Genomic DNA, 13,953 nt, shown 5'->3' on the forward strand with positions numbered 1-13,953 from the left:
AACGATGACCCGGGACCTGTCGTCAAAATCCCAAAAGTATGAAAAAACAAAAAACAAAAAAAAACATGACCCGGGACTTGAACTCAATTTCTTTGTGGATGGAGCTTAACTGCCATCAGTTTAAAGAATATCTTTTGCCTTTTAACCATGATAGGAAAGTATGAAAAAAAAAAAAAAAAACAATGACCCGGGACCTGTCGTCAAAATCCCAAAAGTATGAAAAAAAAAAAACATGACCCGGGACTTGAACTCAATTTTTTTGTGGATGGAGCTTAACTGCCATCAGTTTAAAGAATATATTTTGCCTTTTAACCATGATAGGAAAGTATGAAAAAAAAAAAAAAAAACGATGACCCGGGACCTGTCGTCAAAATCCCAAAAGTATAAGAAAAAAAAAAAAAAAAACATGACCCGGGACTTGAACTCAATTTTTTTGTGGATGGAGCTTAACTGCCATCAGTTTAAAGAATATCTTTTGCCTTTTAACCATGATAGGAAAGTATGAAAAAAAAAAAAAAAAACGATGACCCGGGACCTGTCGTCAAAATCCCAAAAGTATGAAAAAAAAAAAACATGACCCGGGACTTGAACTCAATTTTTTTGTGGATGGAGCTTAACTGCCATCAGTTTAAAGAATATCTTTTGCCTTTTAACCATGATAGGAAAGTATGAAAAAAAAAAAAAAAACGATGACCCGGGACCTGTCGTCAAAATCCCAAAAGTATGAGAAAACAACAAAACAAAAAAAACCATGACCCGGGACTTGAACTCAATTTCTTTGTGGATGGAGCTTAACTGCCATCAGTTTAAAGAATATCTTTTGCCTTTTAACAATGATAGGAAAGTATGAAAAAAAAAAAAAAAAAAAAAAAAACGATGACCCGGGACCTGTCGTCAAAATCCCAAAAGTATGAGAAAACAACAAAACAAAAAAAACCATGACCCGGGACTTGAACTCAATTTCTTTGTGGATGGAGCTTAACTGCCATCAGTTTAAAGAATATCTTTTGCCTTTTAACCATGATAGGAAAGTATGAAAAAAAAAAAAAAAAACGATGACCCGGGACCTGTCGTCAAAATCCCAAAAGTATGAAAAAAAAAAAAAAAACGATGACCCGGGACCTGTCGTCAAAATCCCAAAAGTATGAAAAAAAAAAAAAAAAACATGACCCGGGACTTGAACTAAATTTCTTTGTGGATGGAGCTTAACTGCCATCAGTTTAAAGAATATCTTTTGCCTTTTAACCATGATAGGAAAGTATGAAAAAAAAAAAAAAACGATGACCCGGGACCTGTCGTCAAAATCCCAAAAGTATGAAAAAACAAAAAAACAAAAAAAAACATGACCCGGGACTTGAACTCCATTTCTTTGTGGATGGAGCTTAACTGCCATCAGTTTAAAGAATATATTTTGCCTTTTAACCATGATAGGAAAGTATGAAAAAAAAAAAAAAACGATGACCCGGGACCTGTCGTCAAAATCCCAAAAGTATGAAAAAAAAAAAACATGACCCGGGACTCGAACTCCATTTCTTTGTGGATGGAGCTTAACTGCCATCAGTTTAAAGAATATCTTTTGCCTTTTAACCATGATAGGAAAGTATAAAAAAAAAAAAAAAAACCATGACCCGGGACCTGTCGTCAAAATCCCAAAAGTATGAAAAAAAAAAAACATGACCTGGAACTTGAACTCCATTTCTTTGTGGATGGAGCTTAACTGCCATCAGTTTAAATAATATCTTTTGCCTTTTAACAATGATAGGAAAGTATGAAAAAAAAAAAAAAACGATGACCCGGGACCTGTCGTCAAAATCCCAAAAGTATGAGAAAAAAAAAACATGACCCGGGACTTGAACTCCATTTCTTTGTGGATGGAGCTTAACTGCCATCAGTTTAAAGAATATATTTTGCCTTTTAACCATGATAGGAAAGTATGAAAAAAAAAAAAAAACGATGACCCGGGACCTGTCGTCAAAATCCCAAAAGTATGAAAAAAAAAAAACATGACCCGGGACTTGAACTCAATTTTTTTGTGGATGGAGCTTAACTGCCATCAGTTTAAAGAATATATTTTGCCTTTTAACCATGATAGGAAAGTATGAAAAAAAAAAAAAAAAACGATGACCCGGGACCTGTCGTCAAAATCCCAAAAGTATGTAAAAAAAAAAAAACATGACCCGGGACTTGAACTCAATTTTTTTGTGGATGGAGCTTAACTGCCATCAGTTTAAAGAATATATTTTGCCTTTTAACCATGATAGGAAAGTATGAAAAAAAAAAAAAAAACGATGACCCGGGACCTGACGTCAAAATCCCAAAAGTATGAGAAAAAAACAAAAAAAAAACATGACCCGGGACTTGAACTCAATTTTTTTGTGGATGGAGCTTAACTGCCATCAGTTTAAAAAATATCTTTTGCCTTTTAACAATGATAGGAAAGTATGAAAAAAAAAAAAAAAAAAAAAAAAAAAAAACATGACCTGGGACTTGAACTCAATTTCTTTGTGGATGGAGCTTAACTGCCATCAGTTTAAAGAATATCTTTTGCCTTTTAACCATGATAGGAAAGTATAAAAAAAAAAAAAAAAACGATGACCCGGGACCTGTCGTCAAAATCCCAAAAGTATGAAAACAAAAAAACATGACCCGGGACTTGAACTCAATTTTTTTGTGGATGGAGCTTAACTGCCATCAGTTTAAAGAATATCTTTTGCCTTTTAACCATGATAGGAAAGTATGAAAAAAAAAAAAAAAAAAAAAAACATGACCCGGGACTTGAACTCAATTTTTTTGTGGATGGAGCTTAACTGCCATCAGTTTAAAGAATATCTTTTGCCTTTTAACCATGATAGGAAAGTATGAAAAAAAAAAAAAAAAACGATGACCCGGGACCTGTCGTCAAAATCCCAAAAAGTATGAGAAAAAAAAAAAAAAACATGACCCGGGACTTGAACTAAATTTTTTTGTGGATGGAGCTTAACTGCCATCAGTTTAAAGAATATCTTTTGCCTTTTAACCATGATAGGAAAGTATGAAAAAAAAAAAAAAAAACGATGACCCGGGACCTGTCGTCAAAATCCCAAAAGTATGTAAAAAAAAAAACCAAAAAAAAACATGACCCGGGACTTGAACTCAATTTCTTTGTGGATGGAGCTTAACTGCCATCAGTTTAAAGAATATCTTTTGCCTTTTAACCATGATAGGAAAGTATGAAAAAAAAAAAAAAAACGATGACCCGGGACCTGTCGTCAAAATCCCAAAAGTATGAAAAAAAAAAAACATGACCCGGGACTTGAACTCAATTTTTTTGTGGATGGAGCTTAACTGCCATCAGTTTAAAGAATATATTTTGCCTTTTAACCATGATAGGAAAGTATGAAAAAAAAAAAAAAAACGATGACCCGGGACCTGTCGTCAAAATCCCAAAAGTATGAGAAAAAAAAAACAAAAAAACATGACCCGGGACTTGAACTCAATTTTCTTGTGGATGGAGCTTAACTGCCATCAGTTTAAAGAATATCTTTTGCCTTTTAACCATGATAGGAAAGTATGAAAAAAAAAAAAAAAAACGATGACCCGGACCTGTCGTCAAAATCCCAAAAGTATGAAAAAACAAAAAAACAAAAAAAAACATGACCCGGGACTTGAACTCAATTTCTTTGTGGATGGAGCTTAACTGCCATCAGTTTAAAGAATATATTTTGCCTTTTAACCATGATAGGAAAGTATGAAAAAAAAAAAAAAACGATGACCCGGGACCTGTCGTCAAAATCCCAAAAGTATGAAAAAACAAAAAAACAAAAAAAAACATGACCCGGGACTTGAACTCAATTTCTTTGTGGATGGAGCTTAACTGCCATCAGTTTAAAGAATATATTTTGCCTTTTAACCATGATAGGAAAGTATGAAAAAAAAAAAAAAAAACGATGACCCGGGACCTGTCGTCAAAATCCCAAAAGTATGAAAAAAAAAAATGAAAAAAACATGACCCGGGACTTGAACTCAATTTTTTTGTGGATGGAGCTTAACTGCTGTTACGTCCCTGGCTTGTCTAGGGGTTTTTTGGGACAAACAAATAAATATACCCAGGATGGAAAACTCAAAGGATGACTCGAAACAGGTGTCAAGTTTGTGCATTTATTGATTAACTAACAAAGACGCTTACTAGAAAAATATAACAACACAACACACAGACAGTCCCCACGGCTCCCGCCGCGCAGATGCAATACACACGAGACGAGGACAACCCGCTGCTCACCACACCTCTCCAGCTGATCACAAACACTGGCCCGTCAGCTGGCTCAACGGAGACGGCACAAGGCAAAGATCACGATCAGCTGCACCCAGCCGATCTAGTTCACACAGCAATTCACACAGTAGTCAACGTTTAGTAATCCACACAGACTTCAAGGGAAAAATAAAGAGATCTCGATCAGCTGCACCCAGCCGATCTCAATAGTCCACACAGCAATTCCAATCCAGTGAGCCACACAGACGTCAACAAGGAAGAGGGATCTCTTTCCCAGAGCACTTCACTGGCCCTGTTTATACACCTCGCTGATTTCCGTTGATCAGCTTCAGCTGCGGGATTATCTGCGTCAACCTCCAGACACCTGCAGGAGAGGGAGAGAAAAAGAGCGCACGCGACACACACACATACACAGACCTCACGGGTCGTAACACCCCCACCCATAAGAACAAACTTATATAGTGTGTATCTTAGAACACATAAAAGTTTATCCCTTATATGTTAAAGAATTTTAGTCTTACCCACGGGATAGGGCATCAGCCAAGATGTTGTCTGCTCCCCTTTTATGTTTAATATGCAAGTTGTAGCCTTGAGCAAGAAGGGCCCAACGCATCAACCGTTGGTTAGTGTTGTTCATGCGGGCTAGAAAAACAATAGGGTTATGATCTGTGTAAACAGTGACTGGCAAGAAACTTGAACCTACATACACTTCAAAGTGCTGTAGAGCAAGGAGCATGGCCAATGTCTCCTCCTTTATGGTGGAATAGTTCAGCTGGTGTTTCTTGAACTTAGTTGAAAAATAACAAAGGTTTACACATGTCTCCCTCCCCTCGCTGCATCAGCACCGCCCCAGCTCCAGTTGCACTAGCATCAACTTCTAAGTAAAACGGTTGGTAAAAATTGGGCGCCGCCAACACAGGTGCACTGCAAAGAAGAGACTTGGCAGCCTCAAAGGCCTGATCACACCCATCATCCCACCTAAAAGGTACCAAAGGACTACACAGTCTAGTGAGTGGAGCAACTACCACAGAGAAATTTTGGCAAAAACATCTATAATATCCCGCCATTCCTAAAAAACGCCTAAGCTCACGTCTAGTGGTAGGAGTCGGTAGAGATAATATAGCCGTCACTTTTTCGACCCCATCCACTTTGCAGCTGACAGGATCATCATGGGACACACCCTCCTCAGAGAAACAAAACCTTCAAAAATAAAAGGTTTAAAACAATCATCAGTCTCACACATCTCTGGTTCCAGCCTCTGGGGCTGGGGAGACATTTTAATCAACCCCCCTTTGGTTGTTTTTACGTTGGACTAGGTTGCGGACCCTTCCACGCCCTGCACTCAGCAATTAGATGTCCAGGTTTTCGACAAAAGAAACATACTCTGTCTGCCTTTTGAATGGAAGCTATTCTGGGACGACTGTCAGGAGAATTATGAGCTAGCTGTTCAGACTTTTGAAGGCCCGCTCGTGGAGGGGCATCTCGCTCAATAAAGGTGGACTTATGCAGAAGCGCAAACTCATCTGCAAATATGGCTGCCTGTTGCAAGGAAACAATCTTTTGTTCACCTAGATAAACCGCAGTACGTTCTGGCAAACAGTTTTTAAACTCCTCAAGCAAGATAAGTTCACGTACAGAGGCCACATCATCTGCTTTACATGCCGTGCACCATCTATCAAAGAGAATACCCTTTTCACGAGCAAAGTCTGTAAATGTCTGATCATGAGTTTTCCGTAAGCTACGAAAACGCTGTCGATATGCTTCCGGTACTAACTCGAAAGCTCTCATAATAGCACTCTTAACATGGTCATAATTTAACCCATCCTCAACTGACAGTGCTGCACATGCTTCCTGGGCCTTACCGCTTAATTTACACTGTAGTAAAATGGCCCACACCTCTTTAGGCCAGCGCAAAGCTCCAGCAACACGTTCAAATGCCCCAAAATAAGCTTCCACTTCAGTCTCGCGAAAAACAGGCACGAGAGAAATATATTTACTTACATCATACCCACTGGCAGACTGTGGAGACACACTGGCAGGAGTAACAGGGCGAGCAGTATCAATATTTGCCTGCAGTTCGAGTTGTCTTATTTTAAATGCTATTTCTCCGTCTTGTTTCTTTAATTCCAATTCTCGATGGAGTTGGAAATTTCTTTCCTTTTCTTCCTTCTCTATTTGAAGCCGCAACAAACGAACTTTTAACCGGCCATCCTCCATAGAACCTGGGGATGACTCAGTTGAAGATGGCACATATTTGGGCATTGTTACAGGCTTACCTGTCTGTATCCTCTGTTGACCAGTGGGGGTCCCTAGAGCAAGTTGGTCCCCCCTCACACTCAGCTCTGGATCAAAATCACTCAGAGGTACCGGTAATGCCATAACCCCTTTACTGATGAGTCCGTTCAAGACCACCGCTTTAAGTTCAGCTCTCCCTAGAGAAGCGGATACAGAAATCTCATAATAGTTTGCAATATCATGAAGTTCAATTTTCTTGCATTTATCCAGCTGGTTAAATTCTGGAAAAGACACAAACGCCTTTAAATCAAACGCTGCCATGACAAAACCACTTGAAAAACAACTAATTAAATTGACATAGTATAACTCAATGACTCAATATCACCCCTTCCCCTCCACAAAACAAACCTCCTCAGCACCTGCCTCACCAAACTTACCTATCTATCTTCAGAAGCGTGCCGGGCTCGAGGCGACTTACAGGCAAAACATCAGCGGTCGAAACCCTGAAACGCCAGCCCCCTTTGGAGAACGTAGTCTCCGCCCAGGATTTGCTTCCAAAAATAAAAAATGCAAAATAATAAACTAGTGCCCGATGGAAAGACTATTTCAGCCTAGCTGGACACTACCCTACGCTAAGCTGAGGAAGCAGTTCAAGTGGAAGTTTTACTCAGGGAAACATCAATCACCATAAACAACCAAAACAAAATATACATATGCTATAGCTATACCTAGCCTACACCGAAATAAATCACGAATATACCATCAGGTTTAAAAACCTGATCCACAACATGTCACATGAAACAAGCATCCCAGTTTTCCAAAAATCCCGGACGAGCCCCCACTTTTGTTACGTCCCTGGCTTGTCTAGGGGTTTTTTGGGACAAACAAATAAATATACCCAGGATGGAAAACTCAAAGGATGACTCGAAACAGGTGTCAAGTTTGTGCATTTATTGATTAACTAACAAAGACGCTTACTAGAAAAATATAACAACACAACACACAGACAGTCCCCACGGCTCCCGCCGCGCAGATGCAATACACACGAGACGAGGACAACCCGCTGCTCACCACACCTCTCCAGCTGATCACAAACACTGGCCCGTCAGCTGGCTCAACGGAGACGGCACAAGGCAAAGATCACGATCAGCTGCACCCAGCCGATCTAGTTCACACAGCAATTCACACAGTAGTCAACGTTTAGTAATCCACACAGACTTCAAGGGAAAAATAAAGAGATCTCGATCAGCTGCACCCAGCCGATCTCAATAGTCCACACAGCAATTCCAATCCAGTGAGCCACACAGACGTCAACAAGGAAGAGGGATCTCTTTCCCAGAGCACTTCACTGGCCCTGTTTATACACCTCGCTGATTTCCGTTGATCAGCTTCAGCTGCGGGATTATCTGCGTCAACCTCCAGACACCTGCAGGAGAGGGAGAGAAAAAGAGCGCACGCGACACACACACATACACAGACCTCACGGGTCGTAACAACTGCCATCAGTTTAAAGAATATCTTTTGCCTTTTAACCATGATAGGAAAGTATGAAAAAAAAAAAAAAAAACGATGACCCGGGACCTGTCGTCAAAATCCCAAAAGTATGAAAAAACAAAAAACAAAAAAAAACATGACCCGGGACTTGAACTCAATTTCTTTGTGGATGGAGCTTAACTGCCATCAGTTTAAAGAATATCTTTTGCCTTTTAACCATGATAGGAAAGTATGAAAAAAAAAAAAAAAAACAATGACCCGGGACCTGTCGTCAAAATCCCAAAAGTATGAAAAAAAAAAAACATGACCCGGGACTTGAACTCAATTTTTTTGTGGATGGAGCTTAACTGCCATCAGTTTAAAGAATATATTTTGCCTTTTAACCATGATAGGAAAGTATGAAAAAAAAAAAAAAAAACGATGACCCGGGACCTGTCGTCAAAATCCCAAAAGTATAAGAAAAAAAAAAAAAAAAACATGACCCGGGACTTGAACTCAATTTTTTTGTGGATGGAGCTTAACTGCCATCAGTTTAAAGAATATCTTTTGCCTTTTAACCATGATAGGAAAGTATGAAAAAAAAAAAAAAAAACGATGACCCGGGACCTGTCGTCAAAATCCCAAAAGTATGAAAAAAAAAAAACATGACCCGGGACTTGAACTCAATTTTTTTGTGGATGGAGCTTAACTGCCATCAGTTTAAAGAATATCTTTTGCCTTTTAACCATGATAGGAAAGTATGAAAAAAAAAAAAAAAACGATGACCCGGGACCTGTCGTCAAAATCCCAAAAGTATGAGAAAACAACAAAACAAAAAAAACCATGACCCGGGACTTGAACTCAATTTCTTTGTGGATGGAGCTTAACTGCCATCAGTTTAAAGAATATCTTTTGCCTTTTAACAATGATAGGAAAGTATGAAAAAAAAAAAAAAAAAAAAAAAAACGATGACCCGGGACCTGTCGTCAAAATCCCAAAAGTATGAGAAAACAACAAAACAAAAAAAACCATGACCCGGGACTTGAACTCAATTTCTTTGTGGATGGAGCTTAACTGCCATCAGTTTAAAGAATATCTTTTGCCTTTTAACCATGATAGGAAAGTATGAAAAAAAAAAAAAAAAACGATGACCCGGGACCTGTCGTCAAAATCCCAAAAGTATGAAAAAAAAAAAAAAAACGATGACCCGGGACCTGTCGTCAAAATCCCAAAAGTATGAAAAAAAAAAAAAAAAACATGACCCGGGACTTGAACTAAATTTCTTTGTGGATGGAGCTTAACTGCCATCAGTTTAAAGAATATCTTTTGCCTTTTAACCATGATAGGAAAGTATGAAAAAAAAAAAAAAACGATGACCCGGGACCTGTCGTCAAAATCCCAAAAGTATGAAAAAACAAAAAAACAAAAAAAAACATGACCCGGGACTTGAACTCCATTTCTTTGTGGATGGAGCTTAACTGCCATCAGTTTAAAGAATATATTTTGCCTTTTAACCATGATAGGAAAGTATGAAAAAAAAAAAAAAACGATGACCCGGGACCTGTCGTCAAAATCCCAAAAGTATGAAAAAAAAAAAACATGACCCGGGACTCGAACTCCATTTCTTTGTGGATGGAGCTTAACTGCCATCAGTTTAAAGAATATCTTTTGCCTTTTAACCATGATAGGAAAGTATAAAAAAAAAAAAAAAAACCATGACCCGGGACCTGTCGTCAAAATCCCAAAAGTATGAAAAAAAAAAAACATGACCTGGAACTTGAACTCCATTTCTTTGTGGATGGAGCTTAACTGCCATCAGTTTAAATAATATCTTTTGCCTTTTAACAATGATAGGAAAGTATGAAAAAAAAAAAAAAACGATGACCCGGGACCTGTCGTCAAAATCCCAAAAGTATGAGAAAAAAAAAACATGACCCGGGACTTGAACTCCATTTCTTTGTGGATGGAGCTTAACTGCCATCAGTTTAAAGAATATATTTTGCCTTTTAACCATGATAGGAAAGTATGAAAAAAAAAAAAAAACGATGACCCGGGACCTGTCGTCAAAATCCCAAAAGTATGAAAAAAAAAAAACATGACCCGGGACTTGAACTCAATTTTTTTGTGGATGGAGCTTAACTGCCATCAGTTTAAAGAATATATTTTGCCTTTTAACCATGATAGGAAAGTATGAAAAAAAAAAAAAAAAACGATGACCCGGGACCTGTCGTCAAAATCCCAAAAGTATGTAAAAAAAAAAAAACATGACCCGGGACTTGAACTCAATTTTTTTGTGGATGGAGCTTAACTGCCATCAGTTTAAAGAATATATTTTGCCTTTTAACCATGATAGGAAAGTATGAAAAAAAAAAAAAAAACGATGACCCGGGACCTGACGTCAAAATCCCAAAAGTATGAGAAAAAAACAAAAAAAAAACATGACCCGGGACTTGAACTCAATTTTTTTGTGGATGGAGCTTAACTGCCATCAGTTTAAAAAATATCTTTTGCCTTTTAACAATGATAGGAAAGTATGAAAAAAAAAAAAAAAAAAAAAAAAAAAAAACATGACCTGGGACTTGAACTCAATTTCTTTGTGGATGGAGCTTAACTGCCATCAGTTTAAAGAATATCTTTTGCCTTTTAACCATGATAGGAAAGTATAAAAAAAAAAAAAAAAACGATGACCCGGGACCTGTCGTCAAAATCCCAAAAGTATGAAAACAAAAAAACATGACCCGGGACTTGAACTCAATTTTTTTGTGGATGGAGCTTAACTGCCATCAGTTTAAAGAATATCTTTTGCCTTTTAACCATGATAGGAAAGTATGAAAAAAAAAAAAAAAAAAAAAAACATGACCCGGGACTTGAACTCAATTTTTTTGTGGATGGAGCTTAACTGCCATCAGTTTAAAGAATATCTTTTGCCTTTTAACCATGATAGGAAAGTATGAAAAAAAAAAAAAAAAACGATGACCCGGGACCTGTCGTCAAAATCCCAAAAAGTATGAGAAAAAAAAAAAAAAACATGACCCGGGACTTGAACTAAATTTTTTTGTGGATGGAGCTTAACTGCCATCAGTTTAAAGAATATCTTTTGCCTTTTAACCATGATAGGAAAGTATGAAAAAAAAAAAAAAAAACGATGACCCGGGACCTGTCGTCAAAATCCCAAAAGTATGTAAAAAAAAAAACCAAAAAAAAACATGACCCGGGACTTGAACTCAATTTCTTTGTGGATGGAGCTTAACTGCCATCAGTTTAAAGAATATCTTTTGCCTTTTAACCATGATAGGAAAGTATGAAAAAAAAACGATGACCCGGGACCTGTCGTCAAAATCCCAAAAGTATGAAAAAAAAAAAACATGACCCGGGACTTGAACTCCATTTCTTTGTGGATGGAGCTTAACTGCCATCAGTTTAAATAATATCTTTTGCCTTTTAACAATGATAGGAAAGTATGAAAAAAAAAAAAAAACGATGACCCGGGACCTGTCGTCAAAATCCCAAAAGTATGTAAAAAAAAAAACCAAAAAAAAACATGACCCGGGACTCGAACTCCATTTCTTTGTGGATGGAGCTTAACTGCCATCAGTTTAAAGAATATCTTTTGCCTTTTAACCATGATAGGAAAGTATAAAAAAAAAAAAAAAAAACCATGACCCGGGACCTGTCGTCAAAATCCCAAAAGTATGAAAAAAAAAAAACATGACCCGGGACTTGAACTCCATTTCTTTGTGGATGGAGCTTAACTGCCATCAGTTTAAATAATATATTTTGCCTTTTAACAATGATAGGAAAGTATGAAAAAAAAAAAAAACGATGACCCGGGACCTGTCGTCAAAATCCCAAAAGTATGAAAAAAAAAAAAACATGACCCGGGACTTGAACTCCATTTTTTTGTGGATGGAGCTTAACTGCCATCAGTTTAAAGAATATCTTTTGCCTTTTAACCATGATAGGAAAGTATGAAAAAAAAAAAAAAACGATGACCCGGGACCTGTCGTCAAAATCCCAAAAGTATGAAAAAACAAAAAAACAAAAAAAAACATGACCCGGGACTTGAACTCAATTTCTTTGTGGATGGAGCTTAACTGCCATCAGTTTAAAGAATATCTTTTGCCTTTTAACCATGATAGGAAAGTATGAAAAAAAAAAAAAAAAACATGACCCGGGACCTGTCGTCAAAATCCCAAAAGTATGAAAAAAAAAAACCATGACCCGGGACTTGAACTCAATTTCTTTGTGGATGGAGCTTAACTGCCATCAGTTTAAAGAATATCTTTTGCCTTTTAACCATGATAGAAAAGTATAAAAAAAATAAAAAAAAACATGACCCGGGACCTGTCGTCAAAATCCCAAAAGTATGAAAAAAAAAAAACATGACCCGGGACTTGAACTAAATTTTTTGTGGATGGAGCTTAACTGCCATCAGTTTAAAGAATATATTTTGCCTTTTAACCATGATAGGAAAGTATGAAAAAAAAAAAAAAAAACGATGACCCGGGACCTGTCGTCAAAATCCCAAAAGTATGTAAAAAAAAAAAAACATGACCCGGGACTTGAACTCAATTTTTTTGTGGATGGAGCTTAACTGCCATCAGTTTAAAGAATATATTTTGCCTTTTAACCATGATAGGAAAGTATGAAAAAAAAAAAAAAAACGATGACCCGGGACCTGACGTCAAAATCCCAAAAGTATGAGAAAAAAACAAAAAAAAAACATGACCCGGGACTTGAACTCAATTTTTTTGTGGATGGAGCTTAACTGCCATCAGTTTAAAAAATATCTTTTGCCTTTTAACAATGATAGGAAAGTATGAAAAAAAAAAAAAAAAAAACAAAAAAAAAACGATGACCCGGGACCTGTCGTCAAAATCCCAAAAGTATGAAAAAAAAAAAAAAAAAAAAAAAACATGACCTGGGACTTGAACTCAATTTCTTTGTGGATGGAGCTTAACTGCCATCAGTTTAAAGAATATCTTTTGCCTTTTAACCATGATAGGAAAGTATAAAAAAAAAAAAAAAAACGATGACCCGGGACCTGTCGTCAAAATCCCAAAAGTATGAAAAAAAAAAAACATGACCCGGGACTTGAACTCAATTTTTTTGTGGATGGAGCTTAACTGCCATCAGTTTAAAGAATATCTTTTGCCTTTTAACCATGATAGGAAAGTATGAAAAAAAAAAAAAAAAAAAAAAACATGACCCGGGACTTGAACTCAATTTTTTTGTGGATGGAGCTTAACTGCCATCAGTTTAAAGAATATCTTTTGCCTTTTAACCATGATAGGAAAGTATGAAAAAAAAAAAAAAAAACGATGACCCGGGACCTGTCGTCAAAATCCCAAAAAGTATGAGAAAAAAAAAAAAAAAACATGACCCGGGACTTGAACTAAATTTTTTTGTGGATGGAGCTTAACTGCCATCAGTTTAAAGAATATCTTTTGCCTTTTAACCATGATAGGAAAGTATGAAAAAAAAAAAAAAAAACGATGACCCGGGACCTGTCGTCAAAATCCCAAAAGTATGTAAAAAAAAAAACCAAAAAAAAAACATGACCCGGGACTTGAACTCAATTTCTTTGTGGATGGAGCTTAACTGCCATCAGTTTAAAGAATATCTTTTGCCTTTTAACCATGATAGGAAAGTATGAAAAAAAAACGATGACCCGGGACCTGTCGTCAAAATCCCAAAAGTATGTAAAAAAAAAAAACATGACCCGGCACTTGAACTCAATTTTTTTGTGGATGGAGCTTAACTGCCATCAGTTTAAAGAATATATTTTGCCTTTTAACCATGATAGGAAAGTATAAAAAAAAAAAAAAAAAAAACGATGACCCGGGACCTGTCGTCAAAATCCCAAAAGTATGAAAAAACAAAAAAACAAAAAAAAACATTACCCGGGACTTGAACTCAATTTCTTTGTGGATGGAGCTTAACTGCCATCAGTTTAAAGAATATATTTTGCCTTTTAACCATGATAGGAAAGTATG

The 13,953-nt window shown here is 37.0% G+C and overlaps 1 protein-coding gene across 1 annotated transcript; it reads right to left on the reverse strand.

The window, feature by feature from the left end:
* Nucleotides 1-4,055: 4,055 nt before the first annotated feature.
* LOC307011822 (uncharacterized protein) lies at nt 4,056-7,973 on the reverse strand. The gene is made up of 3 exons (XM_079637837.1): nt 7,463-7,973; nt 5,583-6,681; nt 4,056-5,227 (listed from the first exon to the last, which is right to left on the reverse strand). The coding sequence occupies exons 2-3, from the start codon at nt 6,626-6,628 to the stop codon at nt 5,038-5,040; spliced, it is 1,236 nt and encodes a 411-aa protein (XP_079493963.1). The 5' UTR covers nt 6,629-6,681; nt 7,463-7,973; the 3' UTR covers nt 4,056-5,037.
* Between the last annotated feature and the right edge of the window lie 5,980 nt (nt 7,974-13,953).

Source organism: Phoxinus phoxinus (genome assembly GCF_949152265.1).
Source record: "Phoxinus phoxinus genome assembly, chromosome: 15".
Lineage (NCBI taxonomy): Eukaryota > Metazoa > Chordata > Actinopteri > Cypriniformes > Leuciscidae > Phoxinus > Phoxinus phoxinus.

Bases quoted from the DNA above. Each gene is read 5' to 3' on its own strand.
- LOC307011822 (XM_079637837.1), bottom strand. From the start codon at position 6,628: ATGGCATTACCGGTACCTCTGAGTGATTTTGATCCAGAGCTGAGTGTG. The intron at 5,228-5,582 runs GTGGAAGGGTCC...GGTACCTTTTAG, and splicing joins CTAATTGCTGAGTGCAGGGC to GTGGGATGATGGGTGTGATC.